At 36.3% G+C, this 18,240-nt stretch overlaps 1 protein-coding gene across 9 annotated transcripts in view; it reads left to right on the forward strand.

Annotated features, from left to right (window-relative positions):
* Nucleotides 1-17,707, forward strand: part of mapk10 (mitogen-activated protein kinase 10) — a 91,653-nt gene extending 73,946 nt beyond the window's left edge. For 4 of the 9 annotated variants that reach the window (XM_067424633.1, XM_067424632.1, XM_067424640.1 and 1 more), the window contains 4 exons: nt 3,156-3,179; nt 5,692-5,755; nt 7,310-7,387; nt 16,965-17,707. In XM_067424633.1, coding sequence (XP_067280734.1) covers nt 3,156-3,179; nt 5,692-5,755; nt 7,310-7,387; nt 16,965-17,107 — 309 coding nt within the window. In that variant the 3' untranslated portion in view covers nt 17,108-17,707. Of the gene's footprint in view, nt 1-3,155; nt 3,180-5,691; nt 5,756-7,309; nt 7,416-16,959 lie in introns of all 9 variants that reach the window. The other 5 variants (XM_067424635.1, XM_067424634.1, XM_067424638.1 and 2 more) reach the window with 4 other exon arrangements.
* The last annotated feature ends 533 nt before the right edge of the window (nt 17,708-18,240 follow it).

Genomic DNA, 18,240 nt, shown 5'->3' on the forward strand with positions numbered 1-18,240 from the left:
AATTAAAGACTGGACACAGCTTTTATTTACTCAGGTCTGTGCTAAACTTTGGCCATATTCAGCATTTTGGTTCATCTGACCTGTTTTTTTTTTGTTTGTTTGTTTTTTGACCAATCATGAAATCCTCCATCACTCACAACTGATTGGATATAATGTATTGTTATATAACACACAACACTTTAAAGAGGTACAAAACTCATTATGATACATCATCAGAGACATACGAGCTATTCAGTCTGAACTTTTAGTGCAAAGAAAATGTATGGAAAGATTTTAAAATGTTTTTTAAACATTATTTTTTTTTTCTTTGAATTTATTCAGATCCTACATTTCATTTATTTGTTCACTCACTCACTCATTAATTTATTTGTTTACTCACTCACTCGTTCACTCATTCATTCACTCAATCATTAATTTATTAATTTACTCACTCATTTATTCGTTAACTCATTCACTCACTCACTAATTCATTTATTTATTGATTCACTCACTCATTTATTCACTCTCTCTCACTCACTCACTCACTCACACACTCACTCATTTATTTATTCATTCACTCACTTACTCATGAATTTATTAATTCACTTACTCATTCATTTATTTGCTCAATTACTCACTAATTTATTCACTAACTCATTCATTATTTCACTCATTCATTTATAAATTTGTTCACTCATTCATTCACTCACTCATTTATTTGTTCACTCATTCATACACTCACTCACTCATTTATTCATGTACTTACTCACTCATTCATTTATTTGTTCACTCACTCACTCACTCTTTCATTTATTTGTTCACTTATTAAATCACTCACTCTTTCATTTATTTGTTCACTCACTCACTCACTCATTCATTTATTTGTTCACTCTCTCACTCACTCATTCATTTATTTGTTCACTCACTCACTCACTCATTCATTTATTTGTTCACTCACTCACTCACTCATTCATTTATTTGTTCACTCACTCACTCACTCACTCACTCACTCATTAATTTATTTGTTCACTCACTCACTCACTCACTCATTAATTTATTTGTTCACTCACTCACTCACTCACTCACTCACTCACTCACTCACTCACTCACTCACTCACTCACTCACTCACTCACTCACTCTTTCATTTATTTGTTCACTCATTCACTCACTCATTTATTCGTTCACTCACTCATTCATTGATTCATTCACTCATTCATTTATTCATTCACTCACTGATTCATTAATTCACTCATTCAATCATGTATTTGTCCACTCACTCATTCTCTCCCTATTTTTGTATTTATTAAATTTTTCATTTTCATTTGAGTTCATTTACTCACTCAATCATTAATTCACTTACTCATTCTTTAATTTAATCACTTACTCAATTAATGTTTTCATTCATTTACTCATTTATTCAGCAACTCGCTCATTTACTTACTCATTCATTAATTTGTTAATTCACTCACTCACTCACTCACTCACTCACTCACTCACTCACTCACTCACTCACTCACTCACTCACTCACTCAATGTATTCATTCACTCGCTCATTTACTTATTCATTCATTCACTCACTCATGAATTCACTTACTTACTCATTCATTTGTTAATTTACTCACTCACTCACTCACTCACTCACTCACTCAATGTATTCATTCATTCGCTCATTTACTTATTCATTCATTCACTCATGAATTCACTTACTTACTCATTCATTTGTTAATTTACTCACTCACTCACTCACTCACTCACTCACTCACTCAATGTATTCATTAATTCGCTCATTTACTTATTCATTCATTCACTCATGAATTCACTTACTCATTCATTTGTTAATTTACTCACTCACTCACTCAATGTATTCATTCACTCGCTCATTTACTTATTCATTCATTCACTCACTCATGAATTCACTTACTTACTCATTCATTTGTTAATTTACTCACTCACTCACTCACTCACTCAATGTATTCATTCACTCGCTCATTTACTTATTCATTCATTCACTCACTCATGAATTCACTTACTTACTCATTCATTTGTTAATTTACTCACTCACTCACTCACTCACTCACTCACTCACTCACTCAATGTATTCATTCACTCGCTCATTTACTTATTCATTCATTCATTCACTCACTCATGAATTCACTTACTCATTCATTTGTTAATTTACTCACTCACTCACTCACTCACTCACTCACTCACTCACTCACTCACTCACTCACTCAATGTATTCATTCACTCGCTCATTTACTTATTCATTCATTCATTCACTTGTTCATTCACTCACTCATTCATTTACTCACTCATTAATTAATTAAATCCTTCACTCACATTTATTCACTCATTCACATGATTATGTATTTTGTTATTTATATAATATTATGAATTAAACTCACTACAATAGGTTAAACCAACTAAATATTTTTTTTAGCAATTGCATGCATGAGCATTACTATCAAGTATGAAATATCAAATTGAAACAATTCATGAGGTTTTTACATATATTTTATTGTTTTGTTGTGTTGTGAATAAAATTGATCATCATTATTTGGACGCGTTGATGAAGAAATATTATAATATATATTATATGATACAGATAATCACTTAATAGTTTTAGATTATTAGCTAGGTTTACTTTACCTTGTAGCCTCTGTTCAGTTGGTAAATGTTGATGGTTGATTCTGGGGACCTTCATCAGTCTGAGAGGACACAAGAAAGGAGTAAAAATAGCATACGGTTGTCCTGTTCTTTGATGAAGATTTCTAAAGTTTCAATAAGCATTTGATTCTGATTCTATTCACACGTCCCCTTTTGACAATCGGCTTGTTATTGTGTGCGTGTCTGTACTGTTTCAAAGGGGTTTCAGTGACGCAACGAGTCTGGGTTTTCTTGTTTTAGACAGTGCAGAATACAAAGTACAAAGCTATAGACAAATATGTAATCAAACTAGCTCACGTTTATTGTGTATAGCTGTTAGCAGATGCCATTTTATGTGAACGTACATTTTCTGTTGATCGAAATATGAAACAAACACTAATATGGTAGGGCTATGATAGAAAATCTGACATTCATAGCAAATAGTTTGTTTTAATAACCCATGAAGCATCATTATGATTAGTGTGATTCTTTTCTCCTTCTCTCTGGTGTTTCTCTTTCTCTGATGAAGGCCAGGAATCAGCAGATATCTATGGTAAATAAAGACCATTCCACACTTAGGAAACCTCCTCATCTCAAATCACTCACACACCGATCTCTTTACAACACACATTGATGTCTAGAATTCAAAAACAGAAAAAGATGTAAAAATTTGCACCATGTGTGTAAATATCTGTGTATTTGTGTGTGTTTGTATTGTGTACTAATCTTGTAGAATGTAAGATAGAATTTAAGTTAATGTAAAGACACCAAACCATCCCATAATTCCGGTTGGTGATCAAATGTGACCCGCAAGATCCATAAGTTTTAGCAAACCATGATCAAACCTAAATTATTAATTTGTATGATTATGTATATCAATATGACAAATGCCTTCCATTCACACTGAACAAACAGAACTTGCGTACTCACTTTTAAGCTACGTCTACACTAATCCCAATCCAAATTCCGCTTTCACTCTCCTCAAGCTAGTTTTCTGACATAAACTTTTTATTAGCAACATATCTCACCATTTACCGGTGTGTTCAGGTCGTACTCAAACACCCTCATTTTAAACGTTTTCCACAGCACAGCAATTGCGAGTACAAACTGTACAAGTGAATACTGGTATAAACCACAGACTGTGAAAAAAGATGGATGACATGTCTACACTTCCTTTCACTGGAGAAAAATGAAGCAAAAAATGAAGGGTTGTGGGCGGGGTCGGCATAACTCCTCATATAGACCTATAATAATGATACTTTTAATTTGTACCTGTGCTCTTCCTACTTGTATAACAACTTAACAAGTAGGAAATATACATTGTTATCAGTTTGCACTGCATACGTTATGAATTATATATAGATTAATCCTTATTAAAGGTACTGAAGTTATTTAGTCAAGAGCAGAGCATATTTAGTGAGCAATTTCTTTTTTTCTTTACATTGTCATTATAAGTGGTTACTGTCACTTTAAAAGATCTTCCGCTGGCGCACATGATATTGATATGAAATGCTGAAGTCGCAGTTACAAAACTTACAAAACGCGTGACTGTCCCCCACCCTGCTCCTCTTCAGAAAATTAAATTCGCTGTCCCATTGATCACGGTATTTACACGAGGGTTATGTATTTTTTGGCAGGAGTGCCTACCGTCTCTATCGTTACGTCCATCATCCGTCTCTGTTTTTTTGTTTTTTCCCGCCGCATTGTCACTCCTCATCTGACCTCACACACTAACCTCGCGACAACGGCCACCTACAGTACTGTACTGCAGATGGGAGTTATCGCGAGGCTAGTTACAGAGCTCAGATTGGAAATGTTTTAGTTTTTTCCTCCGGTATTATTATATTTTAATAACGCACGTTAAAATACGGGATATATACAAGAAAATACTAATACGGGAGGACGGCGGGAAAGAAGGGTAAAATACGGGACTTTCCCGTCCAAAACGGGATACTTGACAGGTATGACTTGGTAGAAACATAACGTTATATCGGTACAATATGCGTCACATAACTTAACACACGTCACTGCTTTTAAATTCTTTCATTTTCACAGTTCAGCGAAAATCCAGTTTGGGAGAGCGTTTTTAATGGAATCCAAAAAACAAAAAACAAAAACTAAAACATCTCAGTGTGGACGGAAGGCCAAAACATATATTTTTTTCTGTATGTAGATTAGTGTAGACATAGCTTTAGATATATTTAGGCGATCGATGAACTCACCTGTGGGTTTTGTGAAAAAAATATAAAACTAATAGCCTATACTGTAATGCAGGTTTATTGTGCATTAAGGGACCCCGTTTACCCCATTATTATACTTCCAGTGCCATTTAATCTCTCTCTTTCTGTTTATCTTTCTTTAACTCACTGGCTTGTCACATAACCTAGCGAGCTGCCTACCTAGACAGCATTTTTGGCAGCAACACAGGAGCATTTGAAACGAATGCCCAAAAATGCTGCCTGTGTTCAGTCCCGGAAACGCTGCTGAGGATTGATTGGATTGTTCAAAAATGCCCCAACATGCAGTCTATAGTTGGCTGCTCACTAGGTTTTGAAACACAGCCTCTCTCTCATGTCTCCTAAACCTTACTGCAGACTTTTCTCTGACGTTTTTTGTCCTACTAATGGTGGTGTTTGGTCCTTATTTACTAAGTTCTTACTCTTGAACATTTCAGCTGCATGTGCAAATGATGGTAATACTTTACATTACAGTGTTCATGTTATTTTTTGTGCAAATATCAATTACAAAAATTATGCTAACAAAGTAATTTAATAGACACATGTAATATTATAATACGAACACTGTAATGTAACATTAACCCAGATGTTTTAACACTACAAATCCGGTCAAGATCTATTGAAGATGAAAAGCATTACGTCAAATAAGTGGCTCTACTGGAGCAGATGTGCTATATTTAACACTAAATATAAGTACATATATTGCCTGATGAATAAAGCATGAGATTGTATCAGAAGACTGACTTTATGATCAAGGACAAGCAATGCTAAAGCTTAAGACATGTTTAATGTTGGTGTAATGTTAAATGTGTTGTCTCTCTGTCTCAGCCTCCTCCACAGATCTATGATAAGCAGCTTGATGAGAGGGAACACTCCATTGATGAATGGAAAGGTAGGCCTTCATTCAGAGCTTTCTGCATATAGACATTACAGAACTCACAGCCCACAGACAGATGAACAGATGAATTTACTTAAATAAAATTTGTTGAATTTACTTAAAAAAGCAAATTTTTTGAGTACATTCAAAACATTTGAATTTGTGACTGTTACATAATATTTATAGTTCTTTGTTTACATAATATGTATAGTTCTAATGCAGTTTACTAAATAGCATTCTGTTAAATTTATGAAAGTTTATTATGTTAGGTGAACACATTGTGCGATATAAATTATTTTATTAAATTTGCTCTACAAGTGTAAGTGGAAAACTATTAAATAACAAGCATATTTTTAAAACAAAATGCAAAAAGAACTCAGTTTAACTAAAATTACATAAACTCAAATGTCCAACATAACTGAACATAAACTAACATCTTTCCCTTTAATGAAAAACACATAAAATAACACTTTAATCCCTGAATTTACTCTCCTAATGCAGTTCCTTGTAAAGCATGCTGGGAACTAAAGATCCACTGTCAAGTTTGTTAGTTTTACTCAGCAATGTTAAGTTGAACAAATAAACACTTATTAAGTAAAGCTGCCGATACTAATTTTTAGTAGAAACAACTCAGTAAATTTAAGTTAATGTGGTTACATGAGTTTTTTTAAGTAATGTGAACAAGGATTATTTGAGTGCAACAAACAACAGTGAAAGTACAAAAAAAGGAGTGTACCATTGACTTGTTTTTATATAAGCCAATTAGTTTCTATCCTCAGATGGTAAAACTACACTTCAAATAAACCTCTCTGCATTTTAACATTTTAAATAAAACTGAATTTTAGTAGGACATTTTTTATAGGACAAGTTATTTCAGGTTTTTTTTAGTATTACTTTATTAATATTATATTATTTTAGTATGTATTCAAATTTTTATAGAATGAATGATATGGTATTTAAGTTTTAGTAATTTTATTACTTCAACTTACTTATTTCAGAAAAAAAATGTAATCTAATATTTATGATTTTTTATTTCAACTTTATTTTTTATAGTTTTATATTAAGTTCACAATAACAACACTTGGTCCCCATAATTAAGCAAGTAAATTATAATAATAATGAATTACTATTATTTACTTGCTTGTTTATTTATTAAGTCATTTTAAATTAAAATGAATGAATAATTGAGTAAAAAAATTATACTACTGACAGACTCAAACCCAACTCCTAAAAAATACATTTTACAATTTTAGAATTTAAAATGAATTAACAAGTATGTAAGCAAGTAAATAAAAACTATTATTATTAATATCATTTAAAAAATAACAATGGGTATAAAATAACAGCACTCATAGCATTAGTATATAGTAATGCATCTAAAAAACTTGACTCCTTCAGTTTACTATTTCCGTTTTTACACATGGATTTTCCATTATTAATAATCTACAAGTAGCTAATATTTCCCCCTTGTCTTGTTTTTTGTTGGTTTCTAATGAACCGAGAGTGCTTTTGAGCTCTAAATGTGCTAATTAATGTCTTTTCCTCTACCTGTGTCTCTCTCTGGCTCAGAGCTCATTTATAAAGAGGTGATGAACTTCGAGGAGAGAACAAAGAATGGTGTGGTGAAGGGACAGCCCTCTCCCTCAGGTACTCTCTGTGCATAAGCTATGCTTCTGTAAGTCAATTTAAAGTGATTTCAGCTGTTTATGAGAAACCCTCCCATTGTGACTGCTCCATTTGTCCCTGTCCCCCTCTCATCTCGTCCGTGTGACTCAAACAGAACTCGTCTTGAGTGTGGTTACGTGCTAGTTTTTCGTTATGTTGGTAATATGTCATTTTGACGATGTTGTCTCGTCTGTTGTCGTCTTTGCTGGAATTAATAAAAGGTGCTGTAAGATATTTCAGCCACTATCGCTATTTCTTTTTACTTTACGCCATGTCATAGTTATCGTCATTTCGAGATGACAACACATGCCGTTCTGTTCTATCACCTATCGTTCACGGTTCCGGAATTATGCGTTTCTAACACTATCAATGCCAAGATAAATCTGTGGTGGTCACATGGTACTATCTCAGAAAATTCCATGTTTACAAGTTGTATTTACAAGTTCTAGCAGGATGTGACCGCTTTTTACAAAGCATAATCTTGCAGTTACAGTAATTATGACATGGAGTGAATGCACCTAAAACTCTACAAAACCCAAAAGACATGCCAACTGAAGTGAAGAGTTGATAGACAGGCTGAGAATGTTTTTGATTGGCTAAAAAAACATGGGCCTCTCCCAGAGTTTTGGGCCGAGACTATAGTAAATTAGATCTATTTCGGGGGTTTTCCAGATTGTAGAGACATTTTATTTGTGGTATACCAAAAAAAATCTTACAGCATCTTTAAGAACGCACTTTATAAGACTGTTTTCATTATAGCCTATTTTTCACTTGAAGAGTTACAATTGACCCTTCGCTAAGCCCCGCCTTAAAATGTTACTGACCAATCCGTCCCCCATTTTCTCAGAGAAGCTTTGTCACTTTTGCAGCGCATATATAATTATGCAAGGCAATATTCTGATCAAATGTTTTTTTTTTTTTTAAGCATATTTTACCAATTCCAAACCACATCACACAAAAATGAGACTTCTGTCATTAATTACACACTCTTGTGTCATTCCAAACCCGTAAGACCTTCGTTCATCTTCGGAACACAAATTAAGATCTTTTTGAAAGTTTTAATTTAATTGGTGTCTATGGAGGGGTCAGAGAGCTCTCGGATTGCAGCAAAAACATCTTCATTTGTGTTCTGAAGATGAATGAAGGTCTTACGGGTTTGGAACGACACGCGAGTGAGTAATAAATGACAGAATTTTCCTTTTTGAGTGAATTATCCCTTTAATAACTACTATTCATGTTGTATAAAATCATTTATAATTGATATATATTAATTGTTAACGAGGTCTGGGAGTGAAAAAGACCTTTTCATATTCATGATAAGTTGGTTTTCTTTTGCAGGTAAAATGGGCCAAAAAAGTTTAAAAAAAATTCTAAACTTATAACCAGTTCTATGAATTTAAAATACCCAAAAATACAGTTAAAGGATTTTCATAACCATCATTCTGAACACTTGTAATCACTTTAATTTAACTTTACCTTTTAACTTTAACTTTTATTTCCAGTTGATTGAAGCATTTGCCTTGATTCTGATTCAGTGTTACTATGTAAAAAAAAAAATAAAAAAAAAATTCCACTTGCTGTCACAATTTATTCCAGCCCATATAATAATATACCAGCGTTTTACAACATTATGAGTATATTTTATATGCTTTGAAGCTTGCTTGGTTAGCAACCATAACCAAAGGGGCGGAGCTTAGTAAAGGAACATTTTTTGTTTGTTTCCTCCTTTAAACAATTGTGTAAATAAATTCTACATGAATGTAAAAATATCCAAGTAATGGTAAAATGAATGCAAATTAATGCTTGAGTTTACAACCTTGCTAAAATGTTAGGAACTGGCTTGGGTTATTTTTATTTGTTATGTATGTGTACTGGATTTTATATTGTATATTCGCCACTGTATACATGTTTCATAATTAAGGTTGGAGTCCGTGATGTCTGACAAGTAATCTTCAGTCAAATTAAATATTTTTAGGATTAATTAAGTGTTAAGAATATGCTAATTCACTCACCCAAGATGTTTTTTCTTGAAGGTTTGTGGGATGTTGAGTTTGTATCAGCAGCCTGCAGTGTCTCTGTTTGACCTATAGAGGGCAGCACAGGTGTGTGTGTGTGTGTGTGTGTGTGTGTGTGTGTGTGTGTGTGTGCATTAGTGTGGTGTTGCATGTCTGCAGTCTGCAATCCTGCAGCACTGAGAAGGTGACAGACAGTGACACGAGCTGAAGTTCTTCCCGTTTACTGTCGGTTTCTAGCAGCATATGTTTTGTGATATTGCCACTAGGATTTCTGACTTCATTTTGCATGCGTTGTCCATCTTTTTCCTCTCTCTCTCTCTCTCTCTCTCTCTCTCTCTCTCTCTCTCTCTCTCTCTCTCTCTCTCTCTCTCTCTCTCTCGCTCTCAGTCAGTCTCCCGATTTGTAATTAAGTGCTTGTGCTGAAGAAAGCAGTCGCAATGCAGCTCTGTATTTCACAGCAGTGTGGGTTAGTGTGTTGAGAAAATCACATTCAGTTCAATCCGGCTTATTTGTATAGCACTTTTCATAAACGCATATATGATTTCACAGCAACTTAAGGTTTTATGTGTGGTTTATAAGAGTAATTCATGAGTGTGTTTTATGAAAAAGTATTGTATTTTTCTGAAAAAAATAAAATTTATTTTCAACATACACTGATCATATGCCAGTAAACAACCTGGGAAGTCTATGGATGGATGCATGAGAATTTGTGAAGACCGGTGTTGATGGATGTCCTGCACCTGCAGTGGACCACTGTCAATGTGGTGTCCTGTGCTAAACAGTGATTCAGTGTGTTTAGTTAAACCCACAGAACTGTACTTGGTTTAAAAATCGATGCTGGCTATAAATCCTCATTCCCATCCTGTTTTATTACGGGTCTGGGAGTCAGAGATGCTCCATCCTGCAGTATAACGGAGCGATTTATGGTGGTCTCTGGGACATTGGAGGAGGTGTCATTTGTGGGTGGGGCTGACTGGAGGATTCTGTTAAGTAAGAGCAGAGCGATGTAGCTGAAAGTCTATTTTTCCACCCAAACAAGCACTGAAATCTCATGTATGGGATATACATGATGCTGATGGGAGCTTGTATCAATTGTGCTACAATGACAAGCCAGTGTTCAAAACAATCTCCTTACTTTATCTAGCCTAGAAATCTAGACGCACCCTAGCGGCAGCAAATCGAATCTGCCCGCGAGTGTCGTTTAGCAACTCTCAACACACTTCTGAGCTGTAAAAACCAAACTATGGTCAGGCCAATCACATCGTGTATAGAGTCGGTGGGTGGGGCTTAACATAATGACGGCCGAGTTGCGTTTGCGTGCTTCTTGTAAACACAGAAGCTGGCGAACGGCGGTCTTTCGAATCAGCTCTGACGTGACTCTGGAAGACTTGGAGTTAAGCTTTTCTCTGAGAAAAGAACAAAGAACGGCACTGAAGTCATTCCTTAAAACGGAAGATGTGTTCGGAGTTATGCCGACCGGATACGGCGAATGTTTAATCTGTCAACGAGCTCCGCATAACGTTGCTCTGGTTTGTGGTAGCGCTATCCTATCGCGTGCAGAGGGAGTTTGAAAGACAACCGTTTATCCCGCCCCTCGGATTGAGCCCTGTCAATGGTGAGTTTCCAGACCAAACATCTTGATGTGGGTCTGGCTTGTCAGGCTACCGATTCACAACAGCAAGCTTGAAATAATGTTATAATTTGAGTGGTACTGGTCTTTGTGTCACTACGTCACGTCTGTATAAATAAACGAGTCCGGCTCTATCGTGTGTGAGGATGCTGCAGGCGGCGGATCATTTATAGTCTTTTCTCACAGCAGCTGGAATTATTAAACGTATCATTCTGATGGCGGATTGTAATCCAGTGGAGAACCAAATGACATCACTGACAACTGGAGATTCACCCGTAACCAAAAGTAAAAGATTAGACTGTATGGAAATTGAAATCTACAGATAACGCTAATACACACTAAATACACATTCACACAATGCTAATGTTAACATTAACAATGAGATCAAAGTAGAACAATAATAATAATTTGCACGGTTTGATGGTATATGAGCGATCGTTAGATTTAATCACCATTGTTGGCGCGATTTATTGTAATGCTTTTTTTCCTGACTTGGTCTGAACAAAAGTTGCAGACATGTTATTTACTTGTTTAGATGACATTCTTCATCATATTCTTCTTTTGGTTATACTTATAAGACGTAGAATCTGTGAGCTGTGACTGATAGCCGCACTAACTCCTCAGAACATTAGATTCATCCGCACCGCACTGAGGAGCAGCGCCGATGCACAACACTAAAGATGATCATTTTTAAGGCAACAATGAGGCAAAACCATAGACTGTAAAAAAATATGGACGTAGTGTCCGTGACGTCACCCATAGGATTCCGATAAGCCGTTCTGAAGCTTAAAGTATGGTCGAGCTGGGCGTTGCCATCTTGTGAGCGAGTCATCGCGTGTCACTCCCGGATAACAGAAAATGGGCAAAAAGGCGGGATGTGCGCGGAGCTGAGGTGACGCAATGACTATAGACGGCGGATAAATGGCTATCAACTTGTAACCACGCCCTTAATTATGCAGAACCTTAAGGCTTTATATAACGTAAACGAATGAGTTATAAAAAAAATTCACCCCCCTCAGAGTTGTCATGAAGATCAAAATTAGCCTTATAAGCCAAAACCACAATTTGTACCAGGCTGTAAACATGTTTTTTTTCTGCTTTAAAGTTGAGAATTTTAACATGGGGCTCAATGAGATTCTGCTCCCTTCTGGAGCCTGTCCCTAGTGGCCAGTTGAGGAATTGCAGTTTACATTACTTCCATATTGGCTTCAAGAGAGATCGCGGGAGGTTGCCGCTTGGGCAAAACTTACGGACTGCAGCTTTAAGAATATTTTTCATAGTACTCTACGGTTCAATTAAAAAAAGAAAGAAATGAATGCTTTTATTCAACAAGAGAGCATTAAATTGTTTAAAAGTGACAGTAAAGACGTTTATAATGTTAAAATTTTTATTATTTTTATAAATATAATATAAAAGTTTTCAAACTTTTTTGTCAAACCCTGAAAAAAACTATTATAGTTTCTACAAAAACTATTAAGCAGCACAACATTTAACATTGATAATAATATGAAATGCTTCTTGAAATCCATATTAGAATGTTTTCTGAAGGACCATGTGACACTGAAGACTGGAGTAATGATGCTGAAAATGTAGCTTTTAAAAAATCAAACTATGAAATAATATTTCATGTTAAAATGGCCAACATATATTTTTTTTTAATTTGTAAAGATTTTTTTTTTAGATGTTTAAAGCATGCAGCCTTGAACAGAGACCAGAGAATTATGGGCAATGTAAAGTGTTTTTTTCCCTGTCTTCTATAGTGTTCGTGTAAATATTCGTGTTGGTCTGTGCCGTGAGGCTCACTGATGCTCTCAGTGTGATGTGATATGTTTCTGGCTATCATATTTTGCTGGTCTGGCACATTTCTATAGAGCGAAAGAGAGAGGGAGGCTGAAAGAGAGACAGTAACTATAAAGCTGACAGCGATAAAAACCCCTTGCTGGGCCAATGTCACACACCCTCTTCATCTTTTCTTCTCGTTTTAAAGGGTAGCTTCTGCTTTCCTCATTTATCATTTTTATCAGGGTTTTTTTTTTTTCACCCTAACCGTTGGTTCCAGCCCAACTCTGCAGTCACGCTTTGAAATTGCATGTTTGAAATGTTAATCTCAAATGAGGATGTGGGCAATGTAGTATAAAGTTATTATAAATCATGTTCACAGCACTGAATGGGTATTAAAGAGTGCCTTCTATTAAAACGAAAGATGTAGCCCGTCAATCAAGTAAATTAGCTTGTAACGTTATCGTAGGAAGCCGTTTAAGGAGTTATTTGCGTTTGATTTTTATCAAAAGCAATCTCCTTGCCTGTTATTTGAATGGGCAGAGCTCCTGTGTTGAAACGGATTTGCTGAAGGATTCAAGGGTTTCTGGGTTGTGGATTTATAGGGCAGCCAGTGCAACTCTCAAACCTGATGATGAAAAATAGGGACAATTTGTCCTTTTTGCAGGAGCCTTTTATTTATTACTTCTTGTAGAGCGTTAGCTCCACCTAGTGGCAAACTCATATTTGATTTTTTTTTTGGTGCTTTTTTATAAGCATGTAGAATAGAATGATTGTTTAACTGTGTGTGAAAGTGATGTTTGCTCATGTGCGGGATGTGAACCCAACTCATCCTTTGGTTTCTGCAGCGTAATATCTCTAATCATGTTGCAATCTACTAGAATATACAGTCAAACCAAAATGTATTCAGACACCACACATTATCACAGTTTATTCACGATAGTTTAGAAAACGGTAATAAAACATGACAAGAACTCAAGAGTTAAACTGTGTCAGAACAAATTAATCTTTATTAATGTCTTATAACTTTGATAGAAAGGTAATGGATTAAAATCAAACAAACAGCCGTCAGCTGTTCAATTAATAAAAGTACACAATTAGATAATGCCAATTTAGACTAATGACCAAGCAATGCTTCATTTTGTTCAGTCTGAGGTCACATAGCGAATAAAGAAAAAAATACTTAAGCCAAACACGGTCAGGTCAAAGTTTCTGATTCATTTTTGCCCTATGAAGAATGTTTGGGTGAAATTTGTCACAGTTTACTTTATTTTTCTATTATCACTTACATAAATTAACTATATTGTTCTGCACCCACTAGTAAAAAATATATATCTGGTGTCTGAATGTTTAGTTTGACTGATACATACCTATTATTTCAGACTAGCAGGACAAGAAAATTATACATATGTTTACACACATTGTTTTTGTTACACACATGCATGTACATTTCATTTTTGTATATTTATATATACAAAAATACTTAATATTTATATATAAAATGTATGTGTATATATATATATATATATATATATATATACATATATATATATATACATACATACATACATACATACATACATACACACACACACACACACACACACACACACACACACACACACACACTCACCTAAAGGTATATTAGGAACAACATACTAATACTGTGTTTGACCCCCTTTCTCCTTCAGAACTGCCTTAATTCTACGTGGCATTGATTCAACAAGGTGCTGAAAGCATTCTTTAGAAACGTTGGCCCATATTGATAGGATAGCATCTTGCAGTTGATGGAGATTTGTGGGATGCAGATCCAGGGCACAAAGCTCCTGTTCCACCACATCCCAAAGATGTTCTATTGGGTTGAGATCTGGTGACTGTGGGGGCCATTTTAGTACAGTAAACTCATTATCATGTTCAAGAAACCAATTTTGAAATGATTCAAGCTTTGTGACATGGTGCATTATCCTGCTGGAAGTAGCCATCAGAGGATGGGTACATGGTGGTCATAAAGGGATGGACATGGTCAGAAACAATGCTCAGATTGGCCGTGGCATTTAAACAATGGCCAATTGCCACTAAGGGGGCCTAAAGTGTGACAAAAAAACATCCCCACACCATTACACCACCACCACCAGCCTGCACAGTGGTAACAAGGCATGATGGATCCATGTTCTCAATCTGTTTACGCCAAAGTCTGACTCTACCATCTGAATGTCTCAATAGAAATCGAGACTCATCAGACCAGGCAACATTTTTCCAGTGTTCAACTGTCCAATTTTGGTGAGCTTGTGGAAATTGTAGCCTCTTTTTCCTGTTTGTAGTGGAGATGAGTGGTACCCTGTGTGGTCTTCTGCTGTTATAGCTCATCCGCCTCAAGGTTGTGCGTGTTGTGGCTTCACAAATGCTTTGCTGCATACCTCAGTCGGCCCATTCTCCTCTGACCTATAGCATCAAGAAGGCATTTTCGCCCACAGGACTGCCACATACTGGATGTTTTTCCCTTTTCACACCATTCTTGGTAAACCCTAGAAATGGTTGTGCGTGAAAATCCCAGTAATTGAGCAGATTGTGAAATACTCAGACCGGCCCGCTTGGAACCAACAACCATGCCACATTTAAAATTGCTTAAATTACCTTTCTTTCCCATTCTGACATTCAGTTTGGAGTTCAGGAGATTGTCTTGACCAGGACCACACCCCTAAATGCATTGAAGCAACTGCCATGTGATTGGTTGATTAGATAATTGCATTAATGAGAAATTGAACAGGTGTTCCTAATAATCCTTTAGGCGTCTATATATATATATATATATATATATATATATATATATATATATATATATATATATATATATATATATATATATATATGCGCAAATATTTCTTAATGTTTTTTTTTTTTTTTTAAATATACATAATTTTTAATACGCAATACACACACATACACACAATGTATTGTAATGTGTTGAGTGTTCTGGTTGGCCGTTCTTTCCAGCCAATGCAATATTCCCCCCAGTTTCAATCCACCATCATTTTATAAATACTACTGTTGTTGTGTCATGGAATAGTTTTAAGAGTTTTTTAAGGTAAAAAAATAGTGTGTGTGTGTGTGTGTGTGTCTACTGTAATGGTTGGAATAAAAACAAAGTAAATATGTATATATCTTAATAAAATAATATGCTAAAAAATAGTTTATATTTATATCCTGTGCTTAGGGTTTAGGACAGTAAGGCCGGGGACACACTGCAAGCGTGCCGTGAGCGTCTCGGCTGCGTGGCGTGTCCGTTTTTATTTCGGCTCCCATGTTAACCGGTTAGCGCTTGCATACTGCCTGCGTCAGCCGCGCGGCTCACGCGCGGTCCGAGCCGCGCGGAAAACGCGTGCATGCTTCGAATAGAAGAGTCGCCTATTTTTCACGCGACACGCGACCGTGTTGGAAGCGTTTCTAGGCAAAACAGCATAGGAAATGGAGTTTATATGCCATTTTGACACAAATACATATTAATAAATGACATTTTCATGTGTGAAAGTCTTTAGGTTAACATAAATGCAGATATAGGCCTACTTGTAATAACAAAAAACAACATAATTATCGTTTTGAAATATTAAACCTGTCAATACAGAACAAAATATTCTGTAACCTATTTTGCCGTCAATGCCATATATATGTATGGTCAAAAGGCTACTGCCGACGTTGTCTTTGCTGTATCAATAGGCAATATATTTATATTTAACATAAAGTATAGGGCTTCCCAGCAGCAGCAGCGCCGCGTCTGACACGCTTCTGGTGTGCAAAGACAGAGAAAACCCTGCGCAGCCGCCCCGCGGCTGACACGCAGCAGAAACGCCACGCTTGCAGTGTGTCTCCGGCCTAATCTGTAGGCACCTGTCTAAAAATGTGGCTGAACACCCTGCAATATCACCTCAGAGCTGGTTCAGTCCATGGACTCCACCCTTAAAGGCCCCACTTTCATCCCTGTGGGATATTGTTGTGCATCCCTGTGCACATGTTGTTGTTATTGTAATTTTGAATATGATCTTCTGCTTTTAGTATCTATTAGCCCTGTAGAGGGCACTGTGGCTGTGCTTCTTTTTTCGTTGTAACCGTTTTTCCCCCGTTACTTCCCTTAGCGCAGGTGCAGCCATGAACAGCAGCGAGAGCCTCCCCCCCTCCTCCTCTGTCAACGACATCTCCTCCATGTCCACCGACCAGACCTTGGCCTCCGATACCGACAGCAGCCTGGAGACCTCCGCCGGACCGCTGGGGTGCTGCAGGTGACTAACCGCCTGCCTGCGCAACCCCATGTTCTTCAGAAGGTGAACGGCCACCACAAACCCGAACGAGTACAAATCCACAAACCTCTGAAAAAATGTAATTAACAAAATAAAATTGAAAAAAAAAAAATGTTAATATATGCGTAAAATAATGACGACAAAGTGTGCATTTTCATGCAAAGAAACGTCTGAATATTATGAATCTTCACTAGTTGCTTTGCTTTGAATCCCCTCATGGCATCCAAAAAATAACGAGACTTAAAAAAAAGACAAGAAAAGAGAAAAAAGGACGTAATCAGGCATCTCTGTAAAGTGTACAATGACTGGCTGCTCTAATACCTTGCAAATTTCTGTGCTTCAGTCAATGTGGCAGGGTGGGCTTTGATTTTAATGAGCACTGTACAATAATCGATCAACCCTTGTATTCTGCCCTAATAAGTAAGAATATATATTTTGTCTTTTTTCTTTTTCTTTTTTTTGCTTGTGCCGAAACTCCCACCTGGTTTCGGATGGGCTGGTGTGTCTGTGTGCAATTCCTTGTAAGGTAAAATAATATGTACAATGGCGCCCCCTATCTTTTGTATATATGTAATTGTGTACAGCTCAGAGTGGGACTGACGGCCAGTAGAGGGAGTATTCGCACACCTTGCCACATTACAGCTAATCACCCGTTTCCCTTTGCCTGTAGTCTTGCATGGTCAGAGAAAAAAAAAGTAATTAAGCTAATTATAACATATACAAATATAGAGAACCGTGTTTATATAACATTTTAGGAGCTAAAGGGTGAATATCTGTCACTTGACAGGAAGTGAGGCTGCTTTAAAGGAAGCCATAGGGGGGTATAAGCATTTTACCAACTTTCAACAGCCCTTCCTTTGTGTTTGTGAAACTCGCCTTCTCTGCGGCAGCCTTGCATGCTTCAACTTCACCTTTGAAAGGTGTGTGTCTAACCAAGTCGAGAGCATGCATCTCATCTTCGCTTTTTGTTCCATGTTTACACCCACACAAACTAAATCTCATCTCCAAACTCATATTTTTGTGTTGTGTTAAGGGAATCAACATGCTTACTACCTAAATTTCACAGCAGGAGTTTATTATTAAACCCATTTATTGTTGGATTTGGGAAGTGCCTTTGAA

The sequence above is a fragment of the Pseudorasbora parva genome, chromosome 18 (assembly GCF_024679245.1).
Source record: "Pseudorasbora parva isolate DD20220531a chromosome 18, ASM2467924v1, whole genome shotgun sequence".
In the NCBI taxonomy this organism is placed as follows: Eukaryota; Metazoa; Chordata; class Actinopteri; order Cypriniformes; family Gobionidae; genus Pseudorasbora; species Pseudorasbora parva.